This window comes from Trichomycterus rosablanca, chromosome 14 (genome assembly GCF_030014385.1).
Source record: "Trichomycterus rosablanca isolate fTriRos1 chromosome 14, fTriRos1.hap1, whole genome shotgun sequence".
Lineage (NCBI taxonomy): Eukaryota > Metazoa > Chordata > Actinopteri > Siluriformes > Trichomycteridae > Trichomycterus > Trichomycterus rosablanca.
In genome coordinates this window covers 35,899,684-35,918,449 of record NC_086001.1, presented here as the reverse complement: position 1 = coordinate 35,918,449, position 18,766 = coordinate 35,899,684, and the positions used below count along the sequence as shown (strand labels likewise).

General features: G+C 39.9%; 1 protein-coding gene across 6 annotated transcripts in view; it reads right to left on the bottom strand.

The window, feature by feature from the left end:
- Positions 1-18,766, bottom strand: part of rapgef2a (Rap guanine nucleotide exchange factor 2a) — a 52,591-nt gene that overhangs the window by 20,664 nt on the left and 13,161 nt on the right. For 2 of the 6 annotated variants that reach the window (XM_063008103.1, XM_063008106.1), the window contains exons 4-17: positions 16,937-17,020; positions 16,772-16,847; positions 16,520-16,687; positions 14,874-14,891; positions 14,634-14,756; positions 11,866-12,043; positions 11,642-11,778; positions 11,394-11,552; positions 6,643-6,795; positions 5,302-5,574; positions 4,908-5,220; positions 3,691-3,934; positions 2,519-2,679; positions 2,383-2,397 (exon numbers count right to left, since the gene is read on the bottom strand). In XM_063008103.1, coding sequence (XP_062864173.1) covers positions 2,383-2,397; positions 2,519-2,679; positions 3,691-3,934; positions 4,908-5,220; positions 5,302-5,574; positions 6,643-6,795; positions 11,394-11,552; positions 11,642-11,778; positions 11,866-12,043; positions 14,634-14,756; positions 14,874-14,891; positions 16,520-16,687; positions 16,772-16,847; positions 16,937-17,020 — 2,102 coding nt within the window. The remainder of the gene's footprint in view (positions 1-2,382; positions 2,398-2,518; positions 2,680-3,690; positions 3,935-4,907; positions 5,221-5,301; positions 5,575-6,642; positions 6,796-11,393; positions 11,553-11,641; positions 11,779-11,865; positions 12,044-14,633; positions 14,757-14,873; positions 14,892-16,519; positions 16,688-16,771; positions 16,848-16,936; positions 17,021-18,766) is intronic. The other 4 variants (XM_063008107.1, XM_063008108.1, XM_063008104.1 and 1 more) reach the window with 3 other exon arrangements.

Below are 18,766 nucleotides of genomic sequence, written 5' to 3'. Positions count from 1 at the left end.
TCAAGGTTTATTTGTGATCTGTCTACATGTAGAGCTGGTTGTAATAATTACGATCAGAGTGAAATTATTCCACAACGGTTCAAGCCGTGCGTTACATGTGCATGTGAACACTCTGATACTAATCAGAGAATAAACCGGATTATTAGTGTGCATGTGAACGCACTGATACTAATCAGAGAATAAACCGGATAATAAATGCGCATGTGAACGCTCTAATACTAATCAGAGAATAAACCGGATTATTAGTGCGCATGTGAACGCTCTAATACTAATCAGAGAATAAACCGGATTATTAGCGTGCATATGAATGCACTGATACTAATCAGAGACTAAACCGGATTATTAGAGCGCATGTGAACGCTCTGATACTAATCAGAGAATAAACCGGATTATTAGAGCGCATGTGAACGCTCTGATACTAATCAGAGAATAAACCGGATTATTAGCGAGCATGTGAACGCTCTGATACTAATCAGAGAATAAACCGGATTATTAGTGCGCATGTGAATGCACTGATACTAATCAGAGAATAAACCGGATTATTAGTGCGCATGTGAACGCACTAATACTAATCAGAGAATAAACCGGATTATAAATGCGCATGTGAACGCTCTAATACTAATCAGAGAATAAACCGGATTATTAGCGTGCATGTGAACGCTCTGATACTAATCAGAGAATAAACCGGATTATAAGTGCGCATGTGAACGCTCTAATACTAATCAGAGAATAAACCGGATTATTAGTGCGCATGTGAACGCTCTAATACTAATCAGAGAATAAACCGGATTATTAGTGCGCATGTGAACGCACTACTCTAATCAGAGAATAAACCGGATTATTAGTGCGCATGTGAACGCTCTAATTCTAATCAGAGAATAAACCGGATTATTAGTGCGCATGTGAACGCTCTAATTCTAATCAGAGAATAAACCGGATAAGTGCGCATGTGAACGCTCTAATTCTAATCAGAGAATAAACCGGATTATTAGTGCGCATGTGAACGCTCTAATACTTATCAGAGAATAAACCGGATTATTAGTGCACATGTGAACGCTCTAATACTAATCAGAGAATAAACCAGATTAGTAGTGCACATGTGAACGCTCTAATACTTATCAGAGAATAAACCGGATTATTAGTGCTCATGTGAACGCTCTAATACTTATCAGAGGATAAACCGGATTATTAGTGAGCATGTGAACGAAACGCACTGATACTAATCAGAGAATAAACCGGATTATTAGTGTGCATGTGAACGCACTGATACTAATCAGAGAATAAACCGGATTATTAGTGAGCATGTGAACGAAACGCACTGCTACTAATCAGAGAATAAACCGGATTATAAGTGTGCATGTGAACGCACTGATACTAATCAGAGAATAAACCGGATTATTGCGCATGTGAACGCACTACTCTAATCAGAGAATAAACCGGATTATAAGTGCGCATGTGAACGCTCTAATACTAATCAGAGAATAAACCGGATTATAAGTGCGCATGTGAACGCTCCAATACTAATCAGAGAATAAACCGGATTATAAGTGCGCATGTCAACGCTCTAATTCTAATCAGAGAATAAACCGGATTATTAGTGCGCATGTGAACGCTCTAATTCTAATCAGAGAATAAACCGGATTATTAGTGCGCATGTGAACGCTCTAATTCTAATCAGAGAATAAACCGGATTATAAGTGCGCATGTAAACGCTCTAATACTAATCAGAGAATAAACCGGATTATAAGTGCGCATGTGAACGCTCTAATTCTAATCAGAGAATAAACCGGATTATTAGTGCGCATGTGAACGCTCTAATTCTAATCAGAGAATAAACCGGATTATTAGTGCGCATGTGAACGCTCTAATACTTATCAGAGAATAAACCGGATTATTAGTGCGCATGTGAATGCTCTAATACTAATCAGAGAATAAACCGGATTATTAGTGCGCATGTGAACAGAACGCACTAATACTAATCAGAGAATAAACCGGATTATTAGTGCGCATGTGAACGCACTAATACTAATCAGAGAATAAACCGGATTATTAGTGTGCATGTGAACACTCTGATACTAATCAGAGAATAAACCGGAATATTAGAGCGCATGTGAACGCTCTGATACTAATCAGAGAATAAACCGGATTATTAGAGCGCATGTGAACGCACTGATACTAATCAGAGACTAAACCGGATTATTAGCGTGCATGTGAACAGGCAAAGAGAAATATAGCAGTAAAAGAGACCCAGAAACCGTTAACAGAAAGAGCTACTGCTAAACTACGAGAGCAGGCAGAGAGGAACAGACTTGAATAGAGAGATCTCTGAGAGAGGGTTTAGGACTAGACTACTGGAACCTCGGCAGTGCGGTCAGTACTCACGAGTGAATCCGGGCGCTGTGAGTGGAGAAAGTTAGACGTGTTTAGTAAAGCAGTCATATTTCCAATTCATCACAATATTAAATGCAGTAAGTAGGGGGGCGAAGCTACTTTCGGCCGTACGGGTGCCGACTCTTACCTGGCAGCTGCATGCTGTAGTCGATGATGCGCTGCTGGCTGGGAGCCAAGTCGGGGTTGCTGGACGACAGGTTCCCGCTGATGGGCGCGGCCGACGGGGGCGGCTTGGCCTGCCTCAAGCCCACCACGCTGTCGTCCTGCGACTGGCCCAACCCGAGGTCACTGAAATAAAACAAACAACCTCCGTTACGGTTCGGTTCAGCGTACGGCGGTTCCGGGTACTCCTAATACTAATCAGAGAATAAACCGGATTATTTGTGTGCATGTGAACAGAACGCACTGATACTAACCAGAAAATAAACCGGATTATTAGTGCGCATGTGAACAGAACGCACTGATACTAACCAGAAAATAAACCGGATTATTAGTGCGCATGTGAACAGAACGCACTGATACCAGAAAATAAACCGGATTATTAGTGCGCATGTGAACAGAACGCACTGATACTAATCAGAGAATAAACCGGATTATTAGTGCGCATATGAACGCACTACTCTAATCAGAGAATAAACCGGATTATTAGTGTGCATGTGAACGCACTGATACTAATCAAAGAATAAACCGGATTATTAGCGTGCATGTGAACGCACTGATACTAATCAGAAAATAAACCGGATTATTAGTGCGCATGTGAACAGAACGCACTAATACTAATCAGAGAATAAACCAGATTATTAGTGTGCATGTGAACAGAACACACTGATACTAATCAGAAAATAAACCGGATTATTAGTGCGCATGTGAACAGAACACACTGATACTAACCAGAAAATAAACCGGATTATTAGTGCGCATGTGAACAGAACACACTGATACTAACCAGAAAATAAACCGGATTATTAGTGCGCATGTGAACAGAACACACTGATACTAATCAGAAAATAAACCGGATTATTAGTGCGCATGTGAACAGAACACACTGATACTAACCAGAAAATAAACCGGATTATTAGTGCGCATGTGAACAGAACGCACTAATACTAATCAGAGAATAAACCGGATTATTAGTGCGCATGTGAACGCTCTAATACTAATCAGAGAATAAACCGGATTATTAGTGCGCATGTGAATGCTCTAATACTAATCAGAGAATAAACCAGATTGTTAGTGTGCATGTGAACGCACTGATACTGATACGGCGGTTCCGGGGACTCCGAGCCGGGCGTGGCGTACCTGTACGGTTTCTGAGGTAGGATGCTGATGCGCTTCTTGTCGAAGATCTTCATGAGCTTGCTGCGGCCGCCCACCGTGTGCGCCTTGACCTTCTTGCTCATCTTGTCCTGGCCGAGCTCGCCGGGGGCGATGCCCAGGTCGGGGACCGAGTAGCGGGCGGTTTTCTTCACGTCGCCGATCTTGGGGAGGTGAGGGACGCCGTTCTTCCTCTCCTCCGCCATCCGTGCCACCAGCTCCTTAAAGACTGAGGAGGACACAGAGCTCGGGTTAAAACGTTATCGTTGCGGCAGGTTGTTGGGCGGCCAAGACTCGAACCGGACGAATCCTGTTTTCTCCAGGATCGCGTGGAAGAGGCGCACCAGGACGGGCTTGGACAGCCTAATCTCAATCATGATGGAGGGTTAGGGGCCTCGCTCAAGGGCCCGACCCTGTCTGCATGGCAGAGCTGGGATTCGAACCCATGACCTACCAGTAGCTCCACCTTCTAGGCTACCAGTGATACGGGACTAGTGATCAGAAGGTTGCCGGTTCAAGCCCCACACCACCAAGTTACCACTGTTGGGTGCACTGTACCCCTGAACAATGTACAGTGTACAAAGGTTGCTGGTTCAAGCCCCACCACTGCCAGGTTGCCAATGTTGGGCCCTTGAGCGAGGCCCTTAACTCTCAATTGCTTAGACTGTATACTGTCACAGTACTGTAAGTCGCTTTGGATAAGAGTGCCTGATAAATGTGAAAAATGTAATCAGAAGGTTGATGGTTCAAGCCCCACCACTGCCACTGTTGGGCCCTTGAGCGAGGCCCTTAACTCAGAATTGCTTACACAATATACTATCACAGTACTGTAAGACACTTGGGATAAAAGCGTCCACTAAAATGATAAAAATGTAAATATAATCAGAAGGTCGCTGGTTCAAGCCCCACCACTGCCAGGTTGCCAATGTTGGGCCCTTGAGCGAGGCCCTTAACTCTCAATTGCTTAGACTTTATACTGTCACAGTACTGTAAGACACTTTGGATAAAAGCGTCCACTAAAATGATGACAATGTAAATGTAATCAGAAGGTTGATGGTTCAAGCCCCACCACTGCCACTGTTGGGCCCTCGAGCGAGGCCCTTGCTTCAGTATAGAGATGCTAAACAAGCAGGTACTCTACACGGAAGGCTTAGCATAGGATTTTGGAGCGTGCCTGTGGGGATCCGGGCCCAGCAGCTCACCCAGGAGGTTGGTCTTGACGCTCATGGACAGCTGGACGTTGTTCTTGAGGATCTCCACGGCCTTGGACAGCTGGACGTTCTCGAACGTCTGCCCGTTGACCTCTAGGATCTGATCTCCGTGCTTGAGCCCCGCCTCCTCGGCGGCGCCGCCCGCCTCCACGGCGCTGACGAAGAGGTGCGTCCCTCGCTCGGCGCCGCCGGTCAGGGCGAAGGGGAGCGGCGTCTCCCGGGAGACCCTGGCGATGGAGACCAGGCGCGGCTTGGCCTTGGCGGCGCAGGCGATGTTCAGCAGGCGCAGCTGGCCGCTCATCCTCTGCTCCAAGGGAAAGAACGCAGAGAGTTAGAACGGGCGCGGGCGCGGTCGAGCGTCAGGAGCGGCGAGGGCGAGCGGTACCTCTCTTTCTAGATTGTTCTGGAACTCCTCCAGGAAGTCCGTCATGTCCGGGTTTCCTTCGAAGTCCACGAAGTGATTGTTGACCCACAGCAGCACCACGCGGGTCACCTTGTCCCGGACGCCGGGGTCGTTAAACCAGTCCAGTAACCTCTGACCCACGATCAGCGGGCTGGACAGGAAGGTGCGATAGGTCAGGAGGAAGTCCTCGATGTACGTGGGGTCCACCACCGAATGGTCCTCCACCAGATGCTGGATCAGTCGCTCAGGCGTGCCCTGAAACAACGAGCATCACGTGAGATGAAGAGACAGCTGTAGCCTAGTGGTTAAGGTACTGGACTAGTAATCAGAAGGTTGCCGGTTCAAGCCCCATCACTACCAGGTTGCCACTTTTGGGCCCTTGAACGAGGCCCTTAACCCACAATTGCTTAGACTGTATGCTGTCACAGTACTGTGAGAGCTCTAGTCCACATTTGATTCCGAGTCACTTGATTCCGAGTCATTTCAACCGAATTTAAAGAGAGATCTAGTCATCATTTGATTCAGTCATTTTGATTCCTAACTGAAAGTCATTTGATTCCTAACTGAATCAAAAGACTGAATAAAAAGAGCGCTTTAGTCATCATTTGACTCAGAATCATTTGATTTTGAGTTACTTGATTCTGAGTCATTTCAACTGAACCAAAAAAAAGAGCTCTAGTCATCATTTGATTCAGTCATTTTGATTCTGTCATTTGATTCAGAGTTATTTGATTCAGAGTTACTTGATTTTGAGTCATTTTAACTGAATTTAAAAAGAGAGCTCTAGTCATCATTTGATTCTAAGTCATGTAATTGAGTAATTTGATTCAGTCATTTGATTCCAAGTCACTTGATTCTGAGTCATTTTAACTGAATTTAAAGAGAACTCTAGTCATAATATGATTCCGAGTCATTTGATCTTGAGTCATTTGATTCCGAGTCATTTCAATTGAATTCAAAGAGAGCTCTAGTCATCATTTGAATCCAAATCACTTGATTCCGAGTCATTTCAACTGAATTTAAAGAGAACTCTAGTCATAATAAGATTTCGAGTCATTTGATTTTGATTCATTTCAATTGAATTTAAAGAGAGCTCTAGTCATCATTTGATTCAGAGTCATTTGATTCCAAATCACTTGATTCAGAGTCATTTTAACTGAATTGAAAGAGAGCTCTCGTCATCATTTGATTCAGTTCAAGTCTAATGTCAAACACAGTCATGGACAATTTAGTGCCTCCAGTTAACCTGACTGTACGACCTTTGTACGACGGAGAACATGCCAAACTCCACACAGAGAGGAACCCGGACGGTAGAGCGCGCACCTTGACGACGATGTGGCCCTTGCGGGTCCCGGTGCGGTCGAGCTCGCGGTGTTCCTTCACCATGACGATCTCTCCCTCCTCCTCCACCCGCTGTGTGTTCTGCTCCACCTGGTTCAGGATGCAGCAGTAGTCCTGCTGCGCTATACACACGAACTACACACACACACACACACACACACACACATGTACCATACACACACATGTACACACACACACACACGTACACACACACACACGACAGAACACAGGAGATCAAAGTCATCAAATAATATATATGTCTAGTCATCTATTAATTCAGAGTCATTTTAACTGAATTTAAAAAGAGAGCTCTGGACATCATTTGATTCCGAGTCATTTGATTCCGAGTCATTTAATTCCGAGTCATTTAATTTTGAGTCATTTCAAGTGAATTTAATAAGAGAGCTCTGGACATCATTTGATTCCGAGTCATTTGATTCCGAGTCATTTCTAGACATCATCTAATTCTGAGTTATTTGATTCAGTCATTTCAACTGAATTTAAAAAGAGAGCTCTGGACATCATTTGATTCCGAGTCATTTAATTCCGAGTCATTTCGAATGAATTTAAAAAATGAGCTCTAGTCATCACTTGATTCTGAGTCATTTGATTCCGAGTCATTTCTAGACATCATCTGATTCTGAGTTATTTGATTCAGTCATTTCAACTGAATTTAAAAAGAGAGCTCTGGACATCATTTGATTCCGAGTCATTTGATTCCGAGTCATTTAATTTTGAGTCATTTCAAGTGAATTTAAAAAGAGAGCTCTGGCCATCATTTGATTCCGAGTCATTTGATTCCGAGTCATTTGATTCTGAGTCATTTCTAGACATCATCTAATTCTGAGTTATTTGATTCAGTCATTTCAAGTGAATTTAAAAAGAGAGCTCTGGACATCATTTGATTCCGAGTCATTTAATTCCGAGTCATTTAATTTTGAGTCATTTCAAGTGAATTTAATAAGAGAGCTCTGGACATCATTTGATTCCGAGTCATTTGATTCCGAGTCATTTCTAGACATCATCTAATTCTGAGTTATTTGATTCAGTCATTTCAACTGAATTTAAAAAGAGAGCTCTGGACATCATTTGATTCCGAGTCATTTGATTCCGAGTCATTTAATTCCGAGTCATTTAATTTTGAGTCATTTCAAGTGAATTTAATAAGAGAGCTCTGGACATCATTTGATTCCGAGTCATTTGATTCCGAGTCATTTCTAGACATCATCTAATTCTGAGTTATTTGATTCAGTCATTTCAACTGAATTTAAAAAGAGAGCTCTGGACATCATTTGATTCCGAGTCATTTAATTCCGAGTCATTTCGAATGAATTTAAAAAATGAGCTCTAGTCATCACTTGATTCTGAGTCATTTGATTCCGAGTCATTTCTAGACATCATCTGATTCTGAGTTATTTGATTCAGTCATTTCAACTGAATTTAAAAAGAGAGCTCTGGACATCATTTGATTCCGAGTCATTTGATTCCGAGTCATTTAATTTTGAGTCATTTCAAGTGAATTTAAAAAGAGAGCTCTGGCCATCATTTGATTCCGAGTCATTTGATTCCGAGTCATTTGATTCTGAGTCATTTCTAGACATCATCTAATTCTGAGTTATTTGATTCAGTCATTTCAAGTGAATTTAAAAAGAGAGCTCTGGACATCATTTGATTCCGAGTCATTTAATTCCGAGTCATTTAATTTTGAGTCATTTCAAGTGAATTTAATAAGAGAGCTCTGGACATCATTTGATTCCGAGTCATTTGATTCCGAGTCATTTCTAGACATCATCTAATTCTGAGTTATTTGATTCAGTCATTTCAACTGAATTTAAAAAGAGAGCTCTGGACATCATTTGATTCCGAGTCATTTGATTCCGAGTCATTTAATTCCGAGTCATTTAATTTTGAGTCATTTCAAGTGAATTTAATAAGAGAGCTCTGGACATCATTTGATTCCGAGTCATTTGATTCCGAGTCATTTCTAGACATCATCTAATTCTGAGTTATTTGATTCAGTCATTTCAACTGAATTTAAAAAGAGAGCTCTGGACATCATTTGATTCCGAGTCATTTAATTCCGAGTCATTTCGAATGAATTTAAAAAATGAGCTCTAGTCATCACTTGATTCTGAGTCATTTGATTCCGAGTCATTTCTAGACATCATCTGATTCTGAGTTATTTGATTCAGTCATTTCAACTGAATTTAAAAAGAGAGCTCTGGACATCATTTGATTCCGAGTCATTTGATTCCGAGTCATTTAATTTTGAGTCATTTCAAGTGAATTTAAAAAGAGAGCTCTGGCCATCATTTGATTCCGAGTCATTTGATTCCGAGTCATTTGATTCTGAGTCATTTCTAGACATCATCTAATTCTGAGTTATTTGATTCAGTCATTTCAACTGAATTTAAAAAGAGAGCTCTGGACATCATTTGATTCCGAGTCATTTGATTCCGAGTCATTTAATTCCGAGTCATTTAATTTTGAGTCATTTCAAGTGAATTTAATAAGAGAGCTCTGGACATCATTTGATTCCGAGTCATTTGATTCCGAGTCATTTCTAGACATCATCTAATTCTGAGTTATTTGATTCAGTCATTTCAACTGAATTTAAAAAGAGAGCTCTGGACATCATTTGATTCCGAGTCATTTAATTCCGAGTCATTTCGAATGAATTTAAAAAATGAGCTCTAGTCATCACTTGATTCTGAGTCATTTGATTCCGAGTCATTTCTAGACATCATCTGATTCTGAGTTATTTGATTCAGTCATTTCAACTGAATTTAAAAAGAGAGCTCTGGACATCATTTGATTCCGAGTCATTTGATTCCGAGTCATTTAATTTTGAGTCATTTCAAGTGAATTTAAAAAGAGAGCTCTGGCCATCATTTGATTCCGAGTCATTTGATTCCGAGTCATTTGATTCTGAGTCATTTCTAGACATCATCTAATTCTGAGTTATTTGATTCAGTCATTTCAAGTGAATTTAAAAAGAGAGCTCTGGACATCATTTGATTCCGAGTCATTTAATTCCGAGTCATTTAATTTTGAGTCATTTCAAGTGAATTTAATAAGAGAGCTCTGGACATCATTTGATTCCGAGTCATTTGATTCCGAGTCATTTCTAGACATCATCTAATTCTGAGTTATTTGATTCAGTCATTTCAACTGAATTTAAAAAGAGAGCTCTGGACATCATTTGATTCCGAGTCATTTAATTCCGAGTCATTTCGAATGAATTTAAAAAATGAGCTCTAGTCATCACTTGATTCTGAGTCATTTGATTCCGAGTCATTTCTAGACATCATCTGATTCTGAGTTATTTGATTCAGTCATTTCAACTGAATTTAAAAAGAGAGCTCTGGACATCATTTGATTCCGAGTCATTTGATTCCGAGTCATTTAATTTTGAGTCATTTCAAGTGAATTTAAAAAGAGAGCTCTGGCCATCATTTGATTCCGAGTCATTTGATTCCGAGTCATTTGATTCTGAGTCATTTCTAGACATCATCTAATTCTGAGTTATTTGATTCAGTCATTTCAAGTGAATTTAAAAAGAGAGCTCTGGACATCATTTGATTCCGAGTCATTTGATTCCGAGTCATTTAATTTTGAGTCATTTCAAGTGAATTTAAAAAGAGAGCTCTGGCCATCATTTGATTCCGAGTCATTTGATTCCGAGTCATTTGATTCTGAGTCATTTCTAGACATCATCTAATTCTGAGTTATTTGATTCAGTCATTTCAAGTGAATTTAAAAAGAGAGCTCTGGACATCATTTGATTCCGAGTCATTTAATTCCGAGTCATTTAATTTTGAGTCATTTCAAGTGAATTTAATAAGAGAGCTCTGGACATCATTTGATTCCGAGTCATTTGATTCCGAGTCATTTCTAGACATCATCTAATTCTGAGTTATTTGATTCAGTCATTTCAACTGAATTTAAAAAGAGAGCTCTGGACATCATTTGATTCCGAGTCATTTGATTCCGAGTCATTTAATTCCGAGTCATTTAATTTTGAGTCATTTCAAGTGAATTTAATAAGAGAGCTCTGGACATCATTTGATTCCGAGTCATTTGATTCCGAGTCATTTCTAGACATCATCTAATTCTGAGTTATTTGATTCAGTCATTTCAACTGAATTTAAAAAGAGAGCTCTGGACATCATTTGATTCCGAGTCATTTGATTCCGAGTCATTTTAACTTAATTTAAAAAGAGAGCTCTGGACATCATCTGATTCCGAGTCATTTGATTCCAAGTCCTTTCTAGACATCATCTGATTCCAAGTCATTTGATTCCGAGTCATTTTAACTGAATTTAAAAAGACAGCTCTCTGGACATCATTTGATTCAGAGTCATTTAATTCAGAGTCGTTTGATTTTGAGTCATTTCAAGTTAATTTAAAAAAAGAGCTCTAGTCATCACTTGATTCTGAGTCATTTGATTCAGAGTCATTTCTAGACATCATCTAATTCTGAGTTATTTGATACAGAATCATTTCAACTAAATTTAAAAAGAGGCTCTGGACATCATTTGATTCTGAGTCATTTAATTTTGAGTAAAGAGCTCCAGACATCATTTGACTCTGAGTCATTTCAACTAAATTTAAAAAGAGAGCTCTAGTCATCATTTGATTCCGAGTCATTTTAATCGTATCGTATCGTATATGATACAATTATTAGTCATATCGCCCAGCCCTAACACACACACACACACACACACACTCACCTGACAGTCGTCCACTTTGGTCCTCATGACGCCGACCATCAGCTCTTTCTCCATGGAGGGTGAGACCCCGAAACTGCCACCCATGCCCACGGTCTCACACTGCCCGTCCGGGTACATCACCTCCACGGCTCCGTTCAGGATGACCGACCAGGAGTCCAGCTAACACACACACACACACACACACGCTGTAACACACCTGGCACGGGGAGCGTGTGAACTTTTCCGGGTTCGGCCGGCGCCCGACTCACCTCCTCTCCGTGGTTCAGCACCACGGTTCCGGCGCGCTCCACCACGGCGAACACCATGACGGCACAGAGCGCCCGGCGCACGGACACGCCCAGGCTGGCGAACGCCGGGAGCTGCTGCACGAACTCCAGCAGTTGTTCTGAGGAGACAGAGAGTCACCCGTCAGTGCAGTTCCACCGCGTGGACGAAAGTATGCGGACGCCCGGCGCCGGGCTGAGTTTCTTACCGATGTCGTCGTCCGTCCGGTCCATGGGGTCCTTCTCCAGACAGTCCCGCACTATGTCCCGACTCATGAGGGGGTCCGACGACCGCCCCACCTCCTCGTCGTCCTCCTCCTCGTCCGAATCCACCGCCGTCTCCGGCAGCCCGCTGAGATCCACGTCGCCGCAGTCGCTCTCCGTCGCCTGGCAGACGAACGGAGTCAGGTTTCTACACATCATTTGATTCCGAGTCATTTGGTTCAGAGTCATTTCAACTGAATTTAAAAACTGAGCTCTAGACATCATGTGATTCTGAGTTATTTGATTCTGAGTCATTTGAACTGAATTGAAAAGAGAGCTCGACACATCAATTGATTCTGAGTCATTTCTAGACATCATTTGATTTCGAGTCATTTGGTTCAGAGTCATTTCAACTGAATTTAAAAACTGAGCTCTAGACATCATGTGATTCTGAGTCATTTGATTCTGAGTCATTTGATTCTGATTCATTTAAACTGAATTTAAAAAAGAGTTATATGATTCTAGGTCATTTGATTCTGAGTTATATGATTCTAAGTCATTTGATTCTGAGTTATATGATTCTAGGTCATTAGATTCTGAGTTATATGATTCTAGGTCATTTGATTCTGAGTTATATGATTCTAGGTCATTTGATTCTGAGTTATATGATTCTAGGTCATTTGATTCTGAGTTATATGATTCTAAGTCATTTGATTCTGAGTTATATGATTTTAAGTCATTTGATTCTGAGTTATATGATTCTAGGTCATTTGATTCTGAGTTATATGATTCTAGGTCATTTGATTTTGAGTTATATGATTCTAGGTCATTTGATTCTGAGTTATATGATTCTAGGTCATTTGATTCTGTGTTATATGATTCTAGGTCATTTGATTCTGAGTTATATGATTCTAGGTCATTTGATTCTGTGTTATATGATTCTAAGTCATTAGATTCTGAGTTATATGATTCTAAGTCATTTGATTCTGTGTTATATGACTCTAGGTCATTTGATTCTGAGTTATATGATTCTAGGTCATTTGATTCTGAGTTATATGATTCTAAGTCATTAGATTCTGAGTTATATGATTCTAAGTCATTTGATTCTGTGTTATATGACTCTAGGTCATTTGATTCTGAGTTATATGATTCTAGGTCATTTGATTCTGAGTTATATGATTCTAAGTCATTAGATTCTGAGTTATATGATTCTAGGTCATTTGATTCTGAGTTATATGATTCTAGGTCATTTGATTCTGAGTTATATGATTCTAAGTCATTTGATTCTGTGTTATATGATTCTACGTCATTTGATTCTGAGTTATATGATTCTAGGTCATTTGATTCTGAGTTATATGATTCTAGGTCATTTGATTCTGAGTTATATGATTCTACGTCAATTGATTCTGAGTTATATGATTCTAGGTCATTGGATTCTGAGTTATATGATTCTAAGTCATTTGATTCTGAGTTATATGATTCTAAGTCATTAGATTCTGAGTTATATGATTCTAAGTCATTTGATTCTGTGTTATATGATTCTAGGTCATTTGATTCTGAGTTATATGATTCTAAGTCATTTGATTCTGTGTTATATGATTCTAGGTCATTTGATTCTGAGTTATATGATTCTAAGTCATTTGATTCTGAGTTATATGATTCTAGGTCATTTGATTCTGTGTTATATGATTCTAGGTCATTTTACTGAATTTAAAAACAGAGCTCTAGACATCATGTGATTCTGAGTTATATGATTCTAAGTCATTTGATTCTGTGTTATATGACTCTAGGTCATTTGATTCTGAGTTATATGATTCTAGGTCATTTGATTCTGAGTTATATGATTCTAAGTCATTAGATTCTGAGTTATATGATTCTAGGTCATTTGATTCTGAGTTATATGATTCTAGGTCATTTGATTCTGAGTTATATGATTCTAAGTCATTTGATTCTGTGTTATATGATTCTAGGTCATTTGATTCTGAGTTATATGATTCTAAGTCATTTGATTCTGTGTTATATGATTCTAGGTCATTTGATTCTGAGTTATATGATTCTAGGTCATTTGATTCTGAGTTATATGATTCTAAGTCATTTGATTCTGAGTTATATGATTCTAGGTCCTTTGATTCTGAGTTATATGATTCTAGGTAATTTGATTCTGAGTTATATGATTCTAGGTCCTTTGATTCTGAGTTATATGATTCTAGGTAATTTGATTCTGAGTTATATGATTCTAGGTCCTTTGATTCTGAGTTATATGATTCTAAGTCATTTGATTCTGTGTTATATGATTCTAGGTCCTTTGATTCTGAGTTATATGATTCTAGGTAATTTGATTCTGAGTTATATGATTCTAGGTCCTTTGATTCTGAGTTATATGATTCTAAGTCATTAGATTCTGAGTTATATGATTCTAGGTCATTTGATTCTGAGTTATATGATTCTAAGTAATTTGATTCTGTGTTATATGATTCTAAGTAATTTGATTCTGAGTTATATGATTCTAGGTCCTTTGATTCTGAGTTATATGATTCTAAGTAATTTGATTCTGTGTTATATGATTCTAAGTCATTTGATTCTGAGTCATTTGATTTAAAAAATGTTCGTTCTTCTACGCATGAGGTGACAGTTCCAAGTTTACTTTGACCTTGCTGTGATGCGTGCAGTCAAACCGGCCCTATTTATATGGGCACAGAGAAGTCACCAGCCACAATCAATGGAGGGTTGAGGAACGCCTGGACTGTAGCGGGTTCCTCCGGTGAATACAGACCTGATAAATATCCGACAGGCTGCTGCTCCCCGAGTCGCTGGCGATGCTGGAGCGTGATTGGCTGGAGGACATGTGGAGGTGGAGGCCGTCTGACAGGTGGAGCTTGGAGAAGTCTGTCGGGAGCTGAGGAAGGAAAACGATCGGTTAAGCCAGGTGAGGTCACTGAAGTATGGATCGTGTGGGACGTCATCAGTCCACGGTGAATTAGGAGGAGGAAATCATTCGTGATAAGTGGGTTACCTGGGATTTGTGGCATTCCTGCAACCAAAGAACAAACAAAACACAGAGTCACAAATCCTCGTCCAGTACAGCCACGATCGACACGATCAACTAACGCTCCGTTTATTTGATCACCTTCATCAGAAGTACTCGCAGAATAATGGACAGGCGTCCCAACATTTTAGACCTTGTGTGTACTATGAGAGGACATCTACAGAATCTACAGGCTTTAGGTCTGAAGATCCACGCATGGCCCCGCTGAAGCTTTTATTAGGGCATTTGACATTTGTATCATTTGACATCAGAGCTCGAGACATCACTTGATTCCGAGTCATCTGATTCCGAGTCATTTCAACTGAATTTAAAAAGAGAGCGCTAGACATCATTTAATTCTAAGTAATCTGATTCCGAGTCATTTCAAGACATCATTTGATTCCGAGTCATTTCAAGGCATCATTTGATTCCGAGTCATTTGATTTTGAGTCATTTTAACCAAATTTAAAAAGAGCGCTCTAGACATCATTTGATTCAGTCATTTGACTCCGAGTCATTTTAACCAAATTTAAAAAGAGCACTAGACATCATTTAATTCTTAGTAATTTGATTCCGAGTCATTTCAAGAAATCATTTGATTCCGAGTCATTTGATTCCGAGTCATTTCAACTGAATTAAAAAAAGAGAAGCTCTCTACATAATTTGATTCTGAGTCATTTGATTCCGAGTCATTTAATTCTAAGTAATTTGATTCAGAGTCTTTTATAGACATCATTTGACATCAGAGCTCTAGATGTCATTTGATTCAGAGTCATTTGATTCCAAGTCATTTCAACTGAATTAAAAAAAGAGAAGCTCTGAACATCATTTGATTCAAGAGTCATACGATTCCGAGTCATTTCAACTGAATTTAAAAAGAGAGCTGTCTACATCATTTGATTCTGAGTCATTTGATTCCGAGTCATTTATAGACATCATTTGACATCAGAGCTCTAGATGTCATTTGATTCCGAGTCATTTGATTCCGAGTCATTTGATTCTGAATTTAAAAAGTGAGCTCTAGATGTCAATCGATTCAGAGTCGTATGATTCAGAGTCATTTCAACTGAATTGAAAAAAAGCTCTAGACATTATTTGATTCAGAGTCATATGGTTCAGAGTCATTTCAACCTAATTTAAAAGGAGAGCTCTTGACATCAATTGATTCTGAGTCATTTAATTCTAAGTAATTTGATTCAGAGTCATTTATAGACATCATTTATAGACATCATTTGATGTCATTTGATTCCGAGTCATTTGATTCAGAGTCATTTGATTCCAAGTCATTTTAACTGAATTAAAAAAAGAAAAGCTCTGAACATCATCTGATTCAGAGTCATACGATTCAGAGTCATTTCAACTGAATTTAAAAAGAGAGCTCTCTACATCATTTGATTCCGAGTCATTTAATTCGAAATAATTTGTTTCAGAGTCATTTGATCCCAAATCATTTCAACTGAATTCATGAAAAGAGCTCTCAACCTAATTTGATTCAGAGTCATTTCAACTGAATTGAACTGGCGGGTTGAATATTCGATGTTGAATATTAATAACCGCTGGATTCATAGTGCAGCCCTATAGGAGTGAGATACAGTGTATAGCCATAAATATGTGGACAGCACTTGTATACAGACCGTGTGGTAGTTGGGTGGAAGAGGAGGCTTGCTGGCTGGATAGTGCTCCACCGTGTCGATGATGGTCTGCCTCTCTCCGCGCTGGTTTATCTTCCGGAACCTTCTCCTGGACTGCCGGTGTGACGCCTGCCTCTGGAAGTACTCCTCGCTGTCCTCCATGTAGTCCACCTGAACGGAGACACGCGGGGGGGGGGGTCGAGTGAGCACACCGTCCCTACATCAGCGAGGGCGATTCTGGCTCGTCATACTCACCACTATCATCTCCGAGGCCTCGAGGACGATACACTCGCACCCTCGGCGCGAACTCCCCGCCGAACGCTTACCGAAACTGGAAGGGGGGGAGAGAGAGAAGGAAGGATTGGGAACGAGGTCAAGACCACGTACAGAATAGCAGCCTGCGCCGAGCGCTGCACCCACCTGCTGCGGGGTAGAAACATCGACTCCTTGATGAAGACCGAGCCGGACAGCAGGATGTACCAGCACGTCCCGATGTCGTCAGGGCTGAAGGATGAGGGAAACATGATAAAAATAATAATATAATAATAATAAAGTCTCTTTTGTACTGCTGAACGGGCACAAATTCCCACACAAGCCTTCTCAAAAGATCATACGGAGGTGACTCAGGTGTCCGAATACTTTTGGCCGCACAGAGCACCCATCTCAACCCCGTGGGATGAATCGGAACCACGACCGCGAGCCTGAAAGGAGGCCGTCGCTGATGTTTGTGGTTTGGAACCAGGATCTCAGACAAGCTGTAGGTTCAGGAGCATCGACCTCAACCCTGTTCCGAGTCATTTAGTACCGAGTCATTTGATTCTGAGTCATTTGATTCCGAGTCTTTTAATTCTAAGTAATTAGATTCCGAGTCATTTCTAGACATCATTTGATTCCGAGTCATTTGATTGTGAGTCATTTTAACGTAATTAAAAAAAGTGAGCTCTAGACATCATTTAGTTCCGAGTCATCTGATTCTGAGTCATTTGATTCCGAGTCATTTGATTCCGAATAATTTTAACTGAACTTAAAAAGTGAGCTCTAGACATCATTTGTTTTTGAGTCACCTGATTCTGAGTCATTTGAACTGAATTTAAAAAGTGAGCTCTAGACATCATTTGATTCCGAGTCATCTGATTCTGAGTCATTTGATTCCGAGTCATTTAAATCCGAATAATTTTAACTGAACTTAAAAAGTGAGCTCTAGACATCATTTGTTTTTGAGTCACCTGATTCTGAGTCATTTGAACTGAATTTAAAAAGTGAGCTCTAGACATCATTTGATTCCGAGTCATCTGATTCTGAGTCATTTGATTCCGAGTCATTTAAATCCGAATAATTTTAACTGAACTTAAAAAGTGAGCTCTAGACATCATTTGTTTTTGAGTCACCTGATTCTGAGTCATTTGATTCCGAGTCATTTGATTCCGAGTCATTTGATTCCGAGTCATTTGATTCCGAGTCATTTGATTCCGAGTCATTTTAACTGAACTTAAAAAGTGAGCTGTAGACATCCTTTGTTTTTGAGTCACCTGATTCTGAGTCATTTGATGCCGAGTCATTTGATTCCGAGTCATTTTAACTGAACTTAAAAAGTGAGCTCTAGACATCATTTGTTTTTGAGTCACCTGATTCTGAGTCATTTGATTCCGAGTCATCTGATTCCGAGTCATTTTAACTGAACTTAAAAAGTGCGCTCTAGACATCATTTAATTCTGAGTCATTTGATTCCGAGTCTTTTAATTCTAAGTAATTAGAATCCTCATTTGATTCTGAGTCATTTCAACGTAATTAAAAAAAGAGAGCTCTAGACATCATTTAATTCCGAGTCATCTGATTCTGAGTCATTTGATTCCGAGTCATTTGATTCCGAATAATTTTAACTGAACTTAAAAAGTGAGCTCTAGACATCATTTGTTTTTGAGTCACCTGATTCTGAGTCATTTGATTCCGAGTCATTTGATTCCGAGTCATTTTAACTGAACTTAAAAAGTGAGCTCTAGACATCATTTGTTTTTGAGTCACCTGATTCTGAGTCATTTGATTCCGAGTCATTTGATTCCGAGTCCTTTTAACTGAACTTAAAAAGTGAGCTCTAGACATCATTTGTTTTTGAGTCACCTGATTCTGAGTCATTTGATTCCGAGTCATTTGATTCCGAGTCATTTTAACTGAACTTAAAAAGTGAGCTCTAGACATCATTTGTTTTTGAGTCACCTGATTCTGAGTCATTTGATTCCGAGTCATTTGATT